Here is a 16,717-nt window from a genome sequence, read left to right on the forward strand (position 1 = left end):
CTCCTTTTCCAATTTGTTCTCTTCCTCCTGATAATCCTGCTAATTGGCTGACTCGTTGTTGATCTCCCCTTCCTCTCCCTCCTTTCCTCTCTTCTTCTGGACTGTGTTGTGTTGTTAAATGTATTGTACGTCACGTGTATAGACCCTGCTTTGATGAGAAAGTCTCCCTCAGCAGACAGCAATGTTGGGAAGTCAGGTATGCTGACTGTAGTCCGTCTGCACTAACCAGGCTTGGTGTTGTATGTACAAGCAAGCACATTTCTGTCACTGCCTGCTGGTATTATGTTGTGTATTATATAGTATTTAACCAGGATACACACAGTTATGATCAGTGTTACAATGCCTGAAGTCAAACATAGATATAGATTGACATTCAATGAAGGGAAGTTTGTGTCCACAAAATAGTCACTACAAATGCTTTTTTAAGATTTTCTTATTAATTAAAGAGTCCAAGAACTCAATGATAACTTCAAGGCTGCTGAGAGCACATTTTGCATTTAGCTCTGTGTACACAACATTTCTCTTAAAAGGCAATTCAACACTTGTTTTTCTCCTTTTCCAAATAAAAGAGAGAGCTGTTGTTGATTAGCTTTTTTAAAGAAAAAAGGCAGTTTGCCTCAATAGTTCAGAATGAAAATCAGCTACATGGCACAATCCTTACCTTCGAAAAGCATTCACTATCTTGCGTCTTCCCTCTCGCCACCTTATATCACACACCTGAATGTAGCATGTTCCCATATTTTCTCTCAATAGGGTCACTGTTAGAAATATATAGAGCTGACATGACAAAAGTAGATAACAGCTCGTCACTGCAGAAGAAGAATCCACCGAACGTCATAAAATGATGATAGGATTTTCCTTTTTTGTGGTGGTAGTTTCATTGTGCAAAAGTTCTGCATGTGACTGGAGTAAAATCAATTTTCATCTGAGGTGTGTTTGTTACAATCTACCTCTCAAATAGTATCCTCACCCCAGAGTCTGATGACGCCTGCATGTGGAATTGACTGCACTTAATTTTCGTGTTTTATGACTGCACTTAATTTTCGTGTTTTATGTATGTTTTGACTGATGAAACTAAGGCAGATTTGTATTCTCAGCTGCTGTCAGTTTCAACCTCCAGAGTGACACTGTGGTCGGATGAAGTTTCAGTTTGATTTTAAAGCATGGGAGAATGACTCAGACTCTTGCTGCTTTCCCCTTAAACTCCTCTCCACTTAAAGCTGCAGGGAGCCAACAGCCTGCGTCCCTCTGCTGGAGTGAAATGATCTGCTTCAGAAAGATTAACACAAATACACATATTCATCTTCTTTAACACTCAAACAAAATTACATCTTAACTTTGTCCCTGCTGCTTAATTACTACATGAAAGATAACAGAGCAGTGTGTGTGTGTGTGTGTGTGTGTGTGTGTGTGTGTGTGTGTGTGTGTGTGTGTGTGTGTGTGTGTGTGTGTGTGTGTGTGTAGGCCTGAGTGTGTATGTGAGTGAATGTGTGTATCTGCCCGATGAAATGGTGTCTATTAAATATTTATCACTGCAGATAGAGCTGCAGCTTGGATTTGTTATTCTGGGCTTGCCTGACAGGCGTGTGTGTGTGTGTGTGTGTGTGTGTGTGTGTGTGTGTGTGTGTGTGTGTGTGTGTGTGTGTGTGTGAGTGTGTGTGAGTGTGTGTGTGTGTGTGTGTGTGTGTGTGTGTGTGTGTGTGTGTGTGTGTGTGTGTGTGAGTGTGTGTGAGTGTGTGTGAGTGTATGCGCACGCATCATTTCACACAATTTCCTATAAATTAACAAATATCGTAGCTTCTACATAGAAAATAGAAGCAGTATTATCAAAAATAGAAAACATTCAGCTGCTAATTGAGATCAGTATTATATTTTGGGATTTCTCTCATGTATGCTGCCTCTACTTATCTGTTTGAACCCTTATTGAAAAGCAGGATGAACAATAATCGGTATAAACAATATATCTCAGTTTCAAATACAAACTGTTACAGTTCGGTCACATAAACCAACACTCAACAGAGTTTCACCTGCTCCACTGTGACAGTTTGGCAGAAAATGTTAGAAAATGTAGGACTACATTGGTCATGGATGCTGATGGCGAATCCATGATGGAAATGAAAATGAAATGAAAACTGTTGTAATGGTAAAAAAACTCAATTATAAAGATAATCACATGTGAAGAAATGTGACCTTTCTGACCAGCACATTATAACTAATATAACTGCTCACACATTGACTATTTGATCTACGGTATGTGAAGCCTTTTCTGAACATGCTCTGCTGTTGTCATTTTTCTTTCAGCCAGGCCAATGATCGCCACTCTGCCGTTACGGCCCACAGTAAACAACGGGACCATCCTACCAAAGAAAGGCAGCACTCTGCCCTCCCCATCTGGATCTGGATCCAGGAAGGACAGCAGCACAACGGCCAACAAGGGGTGAGAAGAAATGGTGTCTTTTAAAGGATCTTTATGGAGGTTAATCACATTTGAAGAGAAAATTTGGCTTGCTGTTGAGCAGATGATTGACAGGAATGTTTAAAATACTGTAATGTTACTAATTAATACAAATTCTACAGATTTAGTCGTGTTATTCAAGATATTTTCTCAACGTCTATCAGCGCCATGTCAGATAATTCCAGCCATATTTCACATTTCTGTCTTATTATCAGCTGAAGCCACTGACACTTATCAGATGATTAACACAGAAACACTATTGTTATCACTGTCTCTGCTTCTCTGTTGTGTGTGTGTGTGTGTGTGTGTGTGTGTGTGTTTATACATGCATGTGGAGCACATGTTATCAATCTTGTCTGTCAGGGGAACAATAGCCCTTTCCCAGCTCTGGATGACATTACCATAATCAGATGACGCTCAGCAGATAGCGAGGGCCAGCTCCAGTCCAAACAGCTGTTAACTCCCTCAAGTCGTTGTTTTCCCTCATTTTCCCTCGTCTGTACTTTTATTTCCTGCTGCGATTCAGGCCCATTCGGGTGATTCGGGTTTTCCCATAGTGAAAGCTGGTACTTTTAATGCGCACTGACTTTCACCTTGAGGTTTACTGGAGAGGACGGGAAAGAAATAGCTCTACAGATTGAAATGTAACCAGTAAGAGGTTGATGGAAACGAATCCGTCGGCTCAGTGACCGAGGGAAACATCACGAAACACGCCTAGCAAGAAAGACATTGTCAGTGCAGGAAATGTGATTTGGTTCCTTGTCGTTCACAGAGGTTACCAAAGTTTTTTTTACCGCGACTGACTTTATAGTATCCTAAACCTTGAACTTATACTTAAAGGGCTTTTCACTATTTGTCAGCATCTCTTATTTATTTTTTTTATATCCTATGATGAAACATGTCTATCCTGATCGAAGTGGTCTCTCTCAGGATGACAGTGCCCCCATCCATAGGGCATGAGGGGTCAATGAATGGTTTGATGAGTATGAAAATGATGTGAATCATATACTATGGCCTTCAGATTCACCAGATCTCAACTCAATTGAACATCTATGGGAGATTTTGGTTAAATATGTCAGACAGCGCTCTCCACCACCATCATCAAAACACCAAATAAGGGACTATCTTTTGGAAGAACCAAACAAAGACACTTTATCATCACTTATCTTAGTATACCCATTCAGTAGATGTTTTATTCCTCGCAGGTTGTTTTAAAAATTCCAGAATGATACATGAATCATGACCTAAGTGTTGAATAAAAATGAAGCTAATAAATGAGTTTTCTTGCTGCTGTGCTGACACATTTTCACCATGCAAGCCACAATCTTCACCATGTTAATCAACAGGAGTTGGATTTCAACTTGAGTTTTATCACGAGTGACTAGGCGTCAGTTATCAGTTGTCTCCGTTGTTTATTCCTTCTGTCTTTTCCCATCTTTCCTGTCCTGCGTGTCCGTTTTCTTGTATTGTCTCTCTCTGATAACATGTCCTTTCCATTAGTGATGTTATATCCTGTTTATATCCCATCCACCTACACCGTGAAGTCCCGCCAATCTGTCCAGTCTGTCCTCTCTGTCTCGCTCCACCAGAATTCTCTATCTTCCCCTCAGGTGAGAGTATCACCAAGTTACGTTACAGGTCACAATGTTATAACATCATCATCATCACATCACAGCTGCAATGAATATTAACCATCATCTCCTGTTAATAAATTTGTCTCCAAATTACATGAAAATCCATATGATCAATCTTTCATTCATTGAGTGGTTACATTAACAGTTTGTTGTGTAAACTGTGGTTCTCTGTGGCGCAGTGTGTTTTTGTCTGTCCGTATCTAGGATTAGTCTAAACTGCAGTTTGGTCACAATCCCATCAGTGTTGGCATACACACAACAGCCTTCCCTAATGCCCTGTGGCCCAATTATTATGATTCCTCGTGGGATAACACAGCAAACAACAGTTTCCCTCTCTCTTCTTTTTTTTTATTCTGCTCTGTTCTTTAGCGAACAAACACACACTAGCACTCCAGAAGGGATAACGGCCACCGGCCAGTTTCAGGATTTGAATAGACTTTTCTCCCATAGGGTGGATTAGGTGACTGGGCCTACTGGCCATTTGGATTGCTGATGGAGCCTTTTCATTGTTGTGAATAGGCAGGCTGTCTGCAACCCCAATATGGAGATCTGCACAGGTCTATGCTGGTGCTGTAGTCCAGATCAATACAACACAGTAAACAGAATGGAAGTGAGAGGAAGCAATAAAATATCTGTACTTTATTTTATCTGGCTTTGGTGCAAGTCTTTTTTGATCCCCTCTGTCTCTCTGCCTCTGTCCACCTTTCCTCTCACCACAGCACTGTGAGGAGAGCCAACTCAAACGAACATGTGGGAACTCTCTCGCGGAAAGATTCCGGCGACTCCAAGGGCAATCGGACTCGCGCTGGATCCACTGGCAGCAACTCCAGCGGCAAAAGAAGCGACAGGTAACACATGTCAATGATGTATTGGAGCACACAGTGAATCAGTTTTCCCCATTCAGGACGTTGCTCTTCTGTTAAACCACTTTTACATCAGTAACATACAATAGAGATGGTTTATCTGGAGGGGGACACTGATTGACAGCTGTCTGTTTACTCATTTACTTTGCAGCAAACAGAGGGATCCAGTGTTCAACGCAGGTAAGAACTGTAGCCTGATAGTTTATAGAGTTTTGATACAAGACAATGATAGCAATTACACACCACATGCTCGGTGGCTCCCTGTGTCAGTCACAGGTCAATGCATTGTTATTTATTTGCCTTTTGTATATTCACAAAATATACAACAGTTTCAATCAGTGCCTTGAGCTGCTTTCTGCACAGAGGGGACTACAACGAGCTATGATCCATGAAGTTGTGTCTTAAACATCAGTGTGAAAACATTTGTCCTCCCCATCATCCACAGTCCACTTCATCCATAACTACATCTTCACATCCAGACTTCCATTCATCCTTTTCTTTTTAATAAGCTCGTTCTGCATTGTTTAACTCTTTTTGTTGTGTACATTTTAAGTTTTTAAAAATAAATAAATTCAGTAACATTATATTTTCCAGTGAGGGTGTTATTCTCCTCATTATGGCCATTCTGACTCTGGGTCTAATAATTTTTGCAACACCACCATTGTTGCAGAGATTCAGAAGAACAACATTTTCAGCAGTTTATGTGATATTTGGAAGTTAGGAGTTACAAACACACATTCAAATGTGAGTTTATAGTCTGTCCAAAAATATACGTAAAACAAGTGGAGCATCTCCTGCACCGTTCTTTAAGCTCTTTTTAAAAAAACACTAGCAGAAAAGACACGAAGACACGAAGTGCTGAATATGAAACGGAATGAGTATTGATCAGCATTTCCCTCTCCAGCATGCTATTGATTTTTGTGCAAATTGAACTGCTGTTTTTCATTTGGTTTACACACCTGGCTCCAGATTTCTGCAGTTTCGGCTGCGTCCTAACAAAGCAAACCACAGACTCACAGAGAGCCGGATGTATATGGCTGCCTGATTCAATCCTTCTAACAAATGAGCTCTGTATTTATTTGAGGAAATTTTCTAGAAATATTATCACATAAATCAGACTTATTACTGTTCTTTGTATGTTTGCAAACTGAAACCATCAGATAGCAAAGCAGAAATATTTATGCAGTCAGCAATCTCAGGAGCTCTGCAAGTTCTCTGCAAGTTAAACCAATTAATGATCTTTAACCCTAACATACTGTTCAGCTTAAATTTGACCCATTTTTACAGCAAGAACAGTCTAAACACATGATTTTTTTCTAAACTGACCCAGAATACACAACATGTTTCATTTTTTAAAATATTGTTGCAGCTGTGTGTTCTAAAAAAGAACACCATTCAAAAATATTGCATTTTTTACATTCAGTTAAATTAATTAAAATCCTGATGATGTTCTCCTGTTAGGTAACCATGATATATTGTAATTTTTCTCCATTAATAAATAATGTAAATCCTAAAGAATACACTATCTCTTTTCTCTCAAAGCTTCATTAAGGGTTAAATGCCAATTTATTCATGACTGATGATGAAAAATAGGGTTGTGGTTCAGAAGTTTGGTTTAAAGACTAATTATGAGAGGATACTGTGAAGGGTCAGAATAGGGTTAAATATCTCTGAGTCAGCTGCTATCTGATGAAGTATGCTGACAATTAGGAGAAAATGTGCCATGGAGATAATTATCACTACTGTAACACACAGAGCTGTACTGGAAGCCACTGTGACCCAGTTTGTCATTTTTGTGAGGCTTTTATATCACAAAGATAATAGAAAAAACATCTGGTTTTAAAAGATCTAAGTTGTTTTTTTCATGAATGGGTACAGAAAGATGAAAAAAGCCAAGTAGGCTGACACTTTCATCACTACTCATCATGTGGGAGCAGAGGGTGGGACACCATTACACAGGAAATGAGCATTGATTAATTTAGACCATTAAAGAAGACTCATTAAGAGCATTCAGGACAGAAGCTGCTGTTCATTAATACCAGGAAACAGGAAGTGCACACATATTAGGACAGACCAGGAAGTGAGGAAGCCATGCCACCCCTCACCTGGTGCTTTGTCTCTCTCTGTGACCTTTACAAGGGATGCGACGTGTGACCCACTGCAAAGGTAGGCTTCCCCCTCCCTCCCTCTCCCCTTATGCCCCCCCATTCTCCACAGCTCTCTGGACACTGCAGATGATTTGCGGTGATCTGTGTGCGTGCATCACCTCGGCTCTGAGCTGCAGTTCAGAGGCAAATGTTAAAATCTGTACTGTTTATTGCAAAATTTAAACAGGATTTTTAAGCCTCAAAATTTCATTGATGATTCCGTTTCGGTGCAGTGATCAGAGAGCTGTCAAGACAGGAGCAGGAGTGGGTTAAAAAAGTGTGTGTGTGTGTGTGTGTGTGTGTGTGAAAGTTACCTGCCCTTGATTGATCTGAGTCTGGATTAATTAACACACACATGCATACACGTACACTGCATCAGAGTGTGATTGCAGTTGTTGCAATTCTTTTGTTTATGCACACATTTGCTGTCCAACTACAGAAGAAGCTGCTGCTTCACCAGACATGTGTTTGCCCACAGCTTCACTTCGCTCGTAGGCATTTGTCACCATAGTAACAACACAAAGATTTCTGACACTCGCTTACCCGCAGTCGCTTTGAGTTTTCCTGCAACCTCTTAAATCCTCTGTTCTGAGATTCCAGTTTGGGGCGAGTAGATTTGCCACTGCTCTTATTATCTTCCTGCCCTCAGAATGAATATTTGCATTACAAACACACTAAGTCTCTTTTTTGGGGGGTAGTTCCCATTGAAGTCTGTTGGATTTTTCTGCTTGTAGTTTTCTCACACGGCCTGAAGTGTCGTCTGTTTGTATGTAGTCCCCTTCAGCAAAGTATTCACAGAGCTGCCAAGAATTTGAAAAAGACATGAATTAAAGCCGTCCTCATTTCCCTTACAGATATATTGGTGTATGCCCAGTCTTTTTACAGGAGGATTTATTCTTTAAACACCCATTTTCGAAGAAAATTAGAACATTTTGTCACTGAAAGCATGTAGACCAGTGGTTCCCAACCTTTTGGTTGATGGTGAAGCTTCAACCCCTCATTATAGGTTGTGTACATCTTTGTATTGTGAGCAATTTAACCAGAGAGTGATTCTCATGTTTTGGCCAGAAGAGGAAAAACTATGGCAAAATTTGAGAAACATCATGAAAGAATAATGTTAATTAGAGTAGCAGAACATTATTTTTTTTTCTTTCCTGTCCGATCAATAAGCTTACAATTCCTAGATTTATCCTGGTGCCCCAGAGGGGCCTCAACCCTCATGTTAGGAACCACTGATCTAAACCAGTGAAACAAAAAGATAATATTGTTGATTTACTCCAAATGTTACTTCATAAGCAACATTCTGGTGTTTTATAATAGGTGTCACCTCCTATAGTTTCCTTTTGATAGTTTGTGTTTTGCCAATTTTACGATGCTTTAACTAAATATACAAAAATAAGAAAAAAAAGCCATTTATTTTGTCTAACTTATTTTACAAACCTCCTCCACCCTTGCTTTTTGGCTCCTCTTACGCCCTTGTTTGTCCCTTTTTTGGCCCCTTCACCTAACCGGCCCCCCGACAACCTCTGCCACCCCTCTCCATCATCGGCTCTGTGCCCCCTCCTCTCTCCCTTATCTACAATAGTCACAGTACAGATTTACCTCGGCTGCTCTGCCAAACGGACGGGAACCAGTGGCAGCCCCGTGGCTTCGGTTGTAACGGCTGGTTCGGCCGCCAGCCACCGCCAAACCCCAGAGAGCAGCAGTAAGGCCAGCATGGCCAGAAAGAGTGGCGGTTCTGCGAAAGTGCCACTGGTTAGAAAGACCCCAAATATTAGCCTCCAGCTGAGGAATTCAGGGAGTCTGTCATCGTACTCCACCCTTGATACACCCAGTTACCGCAGTCCCATTAAGTCTCCCAGCCAGTATTTCCAGATTTGTTACTAGCTAACAGCAGCCACTTTCTAAAGAGTTGGAGCCAGTCAGTGCAGAGCCAAGTTCATGGTGAATAGTAGATTTTATGTCAGATTTGTATCATTAAAAACATCTTATGCAGGTATCAAGATATCCTTTTATACCAAAGAACTTTTAGAGATTGTTGAGCTTCAACTCGTAAAAAAACCCCAAAAACCAATAAACAGGTTTCCACTTGCATCCATTAGTCCATTACTATATGCTAACAGTGTTTTACAAAAAAGAAACATGTCAACATTATTGGTTAATTGTGTTTGTTTTGGTTCCCTTGATGTTTTCTGCATAATTTACTGTATTTTTCAGTGTTAGCATGTTTTAAATTGACAAGGATTTCTTATTATTTCCTTTTCTAAGCTTGGATTTGTTTTTTGTTTTTTTCATCACAGTTCCATCGCTCTGCTTGTGTCTGCATTTTATGTTGGTGAGCTGCTGTGAGCTAAATACTTATGAGTTGTGAGCATTTTTAACAAAGTGTTTTACTGTTGATCTTTGCGCTCTCTGTTGTCACAAGAATGTTTTTTGAAATGACTAATAAAGTCAGTTAAAAAGCTCATTTGTTTGTGTTTGCAAATTCTGTCATTCATCATCTTTAATTTAGTCCTTTTTCATAGTGAAGAAAACCTCATCACATCATATCACATCGCTCCATTATCCCCTAATGCTGCCGCAACATTCAACATGTCACCCTTGTCATTCACATCAAAAATTCTCATTATATTACGCTTCTGTGTCTTGTCTCTGCTTCTTGCATACTGTCATACATCTGTATTTGTCTACATATACTGTATATTATCTCACTGATCCTCTCTGTTGCTTTTTCTAGAGGAAGGTTATGTGAAAATGTATTTGAAGGGTCGTCCCATCACCATGTTCATGCCCAAAGACCAGGTGGACAGCTACTGCCTGGAGGCCAGAGCCGACCTGCCCAGCAACAAACTCAAACTGGACTGGGTGTATCCTTTTTACAGATTTTCTCCAAAGAGCAAAACACAGAGCTTGGTTTAGCTTGGATGAGAGCACCTCAAGTGTTTATTTTTTCTAATCCTGCAGAGGAAACAAAAGGTTCAGCCACAATCCCTGTTTGGAAAGTTTTGAGAAGTAATCTTCTGAGGAAGGTAAATCCAGATTAGCCTGTGATGTAGTTAAGAGAGGAAGCTATGAATGTGCTGCCTGGCTCTTCCTGGTTGTCAGGTTAGATCTGCTCAGATGCTCAGTGGGAGCCGGGCTCATCGCTCTGAAGCCTGCAGTCAGTAATAACCTGCACACAGCTGGCAGGCTGAGGCGTAAGCAGTCAGCAGCTCCTCTTGTGCTACTTTATTTTTATTTTGTTTCATTTGTGGTTTTGCCTCTTGCTTTCATTTGTCAATGAAGCAATGAATGTAGTGTGTTGTTCAGAAAACAAGAAACTGCCACGAGGGAAACAAAGAAAAGATAAAAATCTGAGGACAAAAGCTTACATACACACACACACACACACACACACACACACACACACACACACACACACACACACACACACACACACACACACACACACACACACACACACACACACATACACACACAGATAAATAGATATGTGTGCTGCATATGCTGTGCAATCTATGTGAATCCATGCAGTATGAACTAGAATACAGATGGACATCAGACAAATGCATATCAGTCTTACGGATAATATGATTTCATGTTTCATAGAATGCTTTGTACATGCATTTGATGTCTTTTTGTGTTTGCTGACCTTCACTTTTATTGAATTACAGTGCTTTCACCTGCTCTTTTCAGTGTAAGCAAATAGATTCTTGACCTTTTCACCCTTTGGATGTTGTCTCTGTTTTTCCTTGACCTTCATGATGTCCAGCTACGGTTACCGCGGCCGAGACTGTCGCTCCAACCTTTACTTGTTGCCCACTGGAGAAACGGTGTATTTCATTGCCTCGGTGGTCGTGCTGTTCAATGTGGACGAGCAGCTGCAGAGACACTACACCGGACACACAGATGACATCAAATGGTAAGAGGCCCGAGGGACTGCTCCCACATACAGTCGCTTGTTTTCATCATCAACTGCTGTTCATATCACATCTGTTATCTTCCTCAAGGCTCAAGAGCTTATTCACAGCATGTTTTCTTTTCCTGATAAATAAATACATAAAAACACACACACACACACCTGCAGAAGAGTAACTAGGTGTACTCAAGTGTAAATGTATGAATGTAGAAAAGTGTCTATGCAGTGAGCGCTGTCATAATTATGATATTACGCACTGGGGTTAATCAAAGTTCAAATGATTAATCAACAGCTAATCAAAGGATGCATTGCAGGCAGATTCTTCCTCATTTGAAGACAGAGCTAAAATGTAGGAGTATATGAGTGTTGCTACCCCACTGTATCCAAAAGGGGATGAATTTGTCTTAAACTGTTTCATTTCCTCCACACATTAGTGCAGACAGCATGTGGGAGCTAACAGTGAATATCGTATTCACAGCTTTACAAACCTCATGCACAAAGCACACTCTTTCATGTTCTGTGTGCATGCTGCTCATCTTTATTCAAACAGTCCTTTTGATGTTGAAAGGCTTTTTTAACAGTTTTCATGTCTGTTTTCACATCTTTCTCTCTCTCCGCCAGCCTGGCCGTCCACCCTGATAAAATCACCATAGCAACCGGGCAGGTGGCGGGCACCTCTTCAGATGGAAAAGTAAGGGAGGTCTATTATTGACATTCTTTATCTCTTTAGCTTTCAAGATTTCAATTATTACTGAAGTGAGGAGTTGTGGTTTTTCTATTTTCCTGACGAAATTACATTTATCACACAGGTTCAGACAATTATGTTAAATAAACAGACAAATATTTCAACATTCACACCATGTTCTTATACGTATATTCATTGAATTCAGGGAACACCTCAGTAACCCCTAAGTCTTATATTGAATCGTACTGATCATACACCTCTCCTGGTGTTTTGTCAATGTTTGTGTGTTTTTCCTGGCAGCAGCTGGCTCCTCATGTTCGTGTGTGGGACTCCGTCAGCCTCAACACCCTCCATGTTCTGGGTATAGGCTTCTTTGACCGAGGCTTGGTCTGCCTGGCTTTCTCCAAGTCGGTAAGAAAACACAGCTGATGCACTTATTAAAGGAAAGGTTCACAGTTTATCAAGTCTTTAAATAATAGTCAGGTGCCCGAATAACCATTGCAACAGTTTTTTTATTCTTCCTGTTCATACTGGACATTAAGGGACCCGTCCCTTGTGTGCTTCCAATGTAAGTGATGGGGAACAAAATCAGTTATGTAGTAATGTATCTAAAAGTACATCTTGAGCTAATATTAGGCTTCAGGAGTCTGAGTTAAGTTAATCAAGTGGATATATTCCAAAGTTACTGTCTTTTTAGCTTAAAATTCCCTAACCATAGCTTAGCAAGGAAACAATGAAGGAATTTTAAGCTTAAAAGACCTTAACTTTAGAAGATACCAACTTTATCTGTTTAACACAGACTGGTGCTAGCTTCAGTTGAACTTTTGAATGGGATTTTTTTTCACTTTTTCAATGCTCATTTAGGCACCTGATTCTTTTAAGACAAGAACAATTGTGAACCTGTTCTTTGCAGGTAGTTTAAGGCCATTTCTGACATGTTTTTGACTAGTTTTCTGTTCTTAGATACTCAACATATTATAATACTTTAACCAATTTGTCAGCAAACAAACAGAAGTTTCTGTGTTTCTGCATGTTAGAATGGAGGAAACACGCTGTGTGTCGTAGATGACTCCAATGACCACGTCCTCTCCGTCTGGGACTGGCAGCGAGAAGACAGACTGGCCGAAGTCAAGGTATGTGTGTGTGTTAGCATCAGATCATGGAGATAGCATCAAACCATGCCCATATTATGTTTAAAACAGTAAATATCTTATTGAACTCATTGTTTTATGTTTTGTGTGTTTTGGCTTCAGTGCTCCAATGAGTCAGTGTTTGCGGCAGACTTTCACCCGACAGACAGCAACATCGTAGTGACCTGTGGCAAGTCCTATCTTTATTTCTGGAACCTGGAGAAAGGCGTGCTGGTCAAGAAACAAGGACTGTTTGAGGTAAAACACCAGACTCTTCCTCACATGTTAGCTTCATACTCACAACACAGTTTGATTCAGAGGCACATTTTCATTCACAATAACTTATAGAGACAACCAACATGTGTTCTCTTGTCCTTTTTCTCACAGAAACAGGAAAAGCCCAAGTTTGTGTTGTGCGTGACCTTTGCAGAAAATGGAGACGCCATCACTGGAGACTCCAGTGGGAACATCTTGGTGTGGGGAAAAGGTATATTACAGTTCACACAAAAAGTCAGAGGGGCTCTGTTATAATCATCATGTCTGTAAGGTAGATTAAACAGATAAGAAAGTTCTCCAGGAAGTTTTGGCATGAAAAAGAGCGTTGAACAAAAATAGAAAAAAGTGAAATCAAACACTGAAGAACACTGTGTCTGTAAACTGATTTTGTGGTCATAAGCTCAAAGATGTTTCTTTATACTGGAGTTATCAGGAGATTGGGGGTGAGGGTAGGGTCATACCAAGGATAGAACAGAGCTGCATCTTGTGAGCAAACATTTAGAAGAAGAAGGAGCAGCGCACTCCTCAGCTACACAATCTCTCACAGTCTCTGATTTATCTATCGATCACCCTTCTGTCTGTCTATCAGTCCGCTAATCTGCTCTGTCTGTTAACCTTCTCGTCTGACCCTCTATGACTGAACTGTCTCATCCATCTCATCCCATCTCTGTCACACAGGCACTAATCGCATCAGTCAAGTCATCCAAGGAGCCCACGAGGGCAGCATCTTTGCTCTGTGCATGTTGAGGAACGGCACGCTGGTGTCTGGAGGTAAAGACCGCAGGCTCATCTCCTGGGACAGCAGCTACCAGCAGATACAAACGGTGGAGGTGAGAAGCTGACTGCTGCTTTCTGAAGAGGTTTTACAGACATAAGTCAAACTTTAAATAAAGAATCACACAGAATTTTATGTTTGAGAAGCATCAGTCGTTAGCAAGTATGGGTGGATTTTTAATGATCAGCTATAACTACATTCTTTTAATATGCATTGACAACAAGTTAAGCTGCATATTCAATTCTTTCTTTTAAAGCAAGCCGTGCATCGTGATATTTGGTAGAAATTGCACTCCTGCCCCAGGCGGCAGACTTAGCATTCTGAACACTGCACCATCATAAATATTACAGAGGATGAGATGGGCTTGTGCTCTCAGTGAGATTTATGGATATTTATAGTGAGGAGAATTATGGATCACTCATGTCTTATTTTCTCTAAAGAGGCCACATTATGCAGTAAAAGGTTAGTTGATGTTCATTCTGGAAAATGTTGGATTCCAGATGTACAGATGGTTTACATTATTTATTATTTTCTTCTCTACAGGTGCCTGAGCCGTTCGGTCCCATCCGGACTGTAGCAGAGGGCCGAGGGGAGACTGTGCTCATTGGGACCACGAAGAACTTTGTTTTGCAGGGCAGTTTAGACGGTGAATTCATGTGTATTACACAGGTAAGTGCAACTTCTTAAAAATTCCCATATTTATACAGATTAAACACAATATCAATTGAAGATATTGTAAAAGAAAAAATTACTTCTCCTCTCCAGGGTCATACTGATGAGTTGTGGGGTCTGGCTGTCCATCCCTGCAAGCCTCACTTCCTAACCTGTGGCTATGACAGACAGGTGTGCCTGTGGGACTCCAGTTCCCATCAGCTCATCTGGAGCAAGAACATGGAAGTAAGTTTAGTCAACACTGCCCCCTGTGGTCACTAACGAGAATCACGTAGCACCCGAATCATAATGAATCACTGTTTTGTCAGTGAGTAAAGTTTATTTATTATAGCAGCTTTCACAAAGCAAAATTATTAAAAATAAGATCATGAAGAGCACCAAAGAAAGAAAACACACAATAAAATATAAGCAACAGAAAGGCATTAAAAACACACCAAATTACAAACACTATACAGCACAAAGTGAGACAAAGGTTTGAATAAATGAGTCTTCAGCTGCTTTTTAAAGGCATGAGCAGAGACAGCCGATTTAATGTCTACATGAACTGAGTGTTTCACAGTGTCGGAGACACAACTTCAAAGGCACGATCTCCTTTGATTTTTAGTGGAGAGCAAGGCACAACCAATAAGCACTGGTCGGAAGACGTGAGTGACCCACTGGTGATATTAGGATGCAGCAGGTCAGAGATGTACACAGGAGCCTGACCATGTAGGGGTGTCAGGTCTGATGTCCCTAAGAAAGAGAAGAAACTGTAAATTTAGTGACTAAAATTTATACTAAAAATATACACACATTTTTGTGTGAATTTGGTTAATGAAAAACCTTTCCTTTTTATTTTTAGCTAAATTAAATATCCTCTTGTTCTTGTTTCTGGCAGGATGCTGCCCAATCAGCAGACTTCCACCCATCTGGAGCTGTGGTTGCCATAGGAACGCAGACGGGCAGGTAGGGGAAACCCATCACCAAAAAGCACTTAGTGACTGTTTAAACCTGAAAGAGATACAATGTTTGCCTGACTGCTTCCGTCAAATCGTTATGGATATTTAATGTTACACTGAGAGATCTGTATCAGTGGCTACAGTAGAGTGCAAATCATCCAGATTTGAGACTTGATGATGAGACGACAGATTATTCAGCAGTCTGCCATTGATCCTGCAGGTGGCTGGTGCTGGACACAGATTCTAAGGATTTAGTCACAGTGCACACAGATGGGAATGAGCAGCTGTCTGTTATGAGCTACGGGCCAGGTATGTTGATAAATGCCGACAGTGTGTGGCCAATGTGCATGTAGAGCGTTGAATTATTGGGAAGTTTATAGCACAGCATACATGATGGAATAATATTTTACAATAATTCAAATAAGGCATTTGTTATGATGCCACCACAGGTAAATCAAGAAGTGATCATTTTTTGTTTAAGATTTAGATTACAAACATTAAAACCAGTAAACAATGAAAATATGGGTTACACAATGTCTTTCCTTATATGGCAACACTGTTGACCTGAACTATCATTAATAATCAGTAAATTAAAGATATTTTGTATTTAACTGGTAGTTTATTTCAGTAAAATAGCTCTATTTCCATAAGGTGTAACCTCAAAACCTTAAATGCTTTTGTAAACCTCCTAACAAGACAACACCAAAGTTTGATACACTATGAGGAGCATGTGGAGATCTATTGGTGCCACATTGGAATAAATATTTGAATAGTTTATTAAGACAACCACAACTGTCCTTACACAGTAACCATAATAATACAGGTTTCTCCACATCCCACATCCAGAAAATACAGTCTACTTCATTAACAACTGCAAATATTTACATCTTCTTCTGCTCCCCTATCAATAATCCTCCTGTCTCCTTTTATTTTATTTAGATGGTAACTTCCTGTCCATCGGTTCCCACGACAATTACATCTACATCTACGCTGTGGCAGAAAATGGGAGGAAGTACAGTCGAGTGGGGAAGTGCTCGGTGAGTATCTTTATTTATAATCCCCCTTCATCCATGACTCCTTTATTTTTAGGTCCTCCATGCTTCAGCTTTATATATATAGTTCCCCACTCAGCTCTATATTGGGGCCTCCTCTCTGTACACTTTGTCCTCACTGTGTGTTGACAGCAAAGATGTAAAAATGATGAATGTCAACGAGATGAGTCA

The 16,717-nt window shown here is 40.4% G+C and overlaps 1 protein-coding gene across 2 annotated transcripts in view; it reads left to right on the forward strand.

The window, feature by feature from the left end:
* eml1 (EMAP like 1) overlaps positions 1 to 16,717 on the forward strand; it is a 38,136-nt gene that overhangs the window by 18,172 nt on the left and 3,247 nt on the right. Inside the window, exons 3-20 of one of the 2 annotated variants that reach the window (XM_062440971.1) lie at positions 143 to 196; positions 2,302 to 2,437; positions 4,809 to 4,937; positions 5,104 to 5,132; positions 7,092 to 7,118; positions 9,837 to 9,966; positions 10,872 to 11,021; positions 11,640 to 11,709; positions 12,004 to 12,114; positions 12,741 to 12,836; positions 12,957 to 13,091; positions 13,221 to 13,320; positions 13,788 to 13,939; positions 14,428 to 14,553; positions 14,650 to 14,781; positions 15,434 to 15,501; positions 15,715 to 15,803; positions 16,434 to 16,531. In XM_062440971.1, coding sequence (XP_062296955.1) covers positions 143 to 196; positions 2,302 to 2,437; positions 4,809 to 4,937; positions 5,104 to 5,132; positions 7,092 to 7,118; positions 9,837 to 9,966; positions 10,872 to 11,021; positions 11,640 to 11,709; positions 12,004 to 12,114; positions 12,741 to 12,836; positions 12,957 to 13,091; positions 13,221 to 13,320; positions 13,788 to 13,939; positions 14,428 to 14,553; positions 14,650 to 14,781; positions 15,434 to 15,501; positions 15,715 to 15,803; positions 16,434 to 16,531 — 1,832 coding nt within the window. The remainder of the gene's footprint in view (positions 1 to 142; positions 197 to 2,301; positions 2,438 to 4,808; positions 4,938 to 5,103; positions 5,133 to 7,091; positions 7,119 to 9,836; positions 9,967 to 10,871; positions 11,022 to 11,639; positions 11,710 to 12,003; positions 12,115 to 12,740; positions 12,837 to 12,956; positions 13,092 to 13,220; positions 13,321 to 13,787; positions 13,940 to 14,427; positions 14,554 to 14,649; positions 14,782 to 15,433; positions 15,502 to 15,714; positions 15,804 to 16,433; positions 16,532 to 16,717) is intronic. The other variant, XM_062440970.1, reaches the window with a different exon arrangement.

The sequence above is a fragment of the Scomber scombrus genome, chromosome 19 (genome assembly GCF_963691925.1).
Source record: "Scomber scombrus chromosome 19, fScoSco1.1, whole genome shotgun sequence".
Classification (NCBI taxonomy): Eukaryota; Metazoa; Chordata; class Actinopteri; order Scombriformes; family Scombridae; genus Scomber; species Scomber scombrus.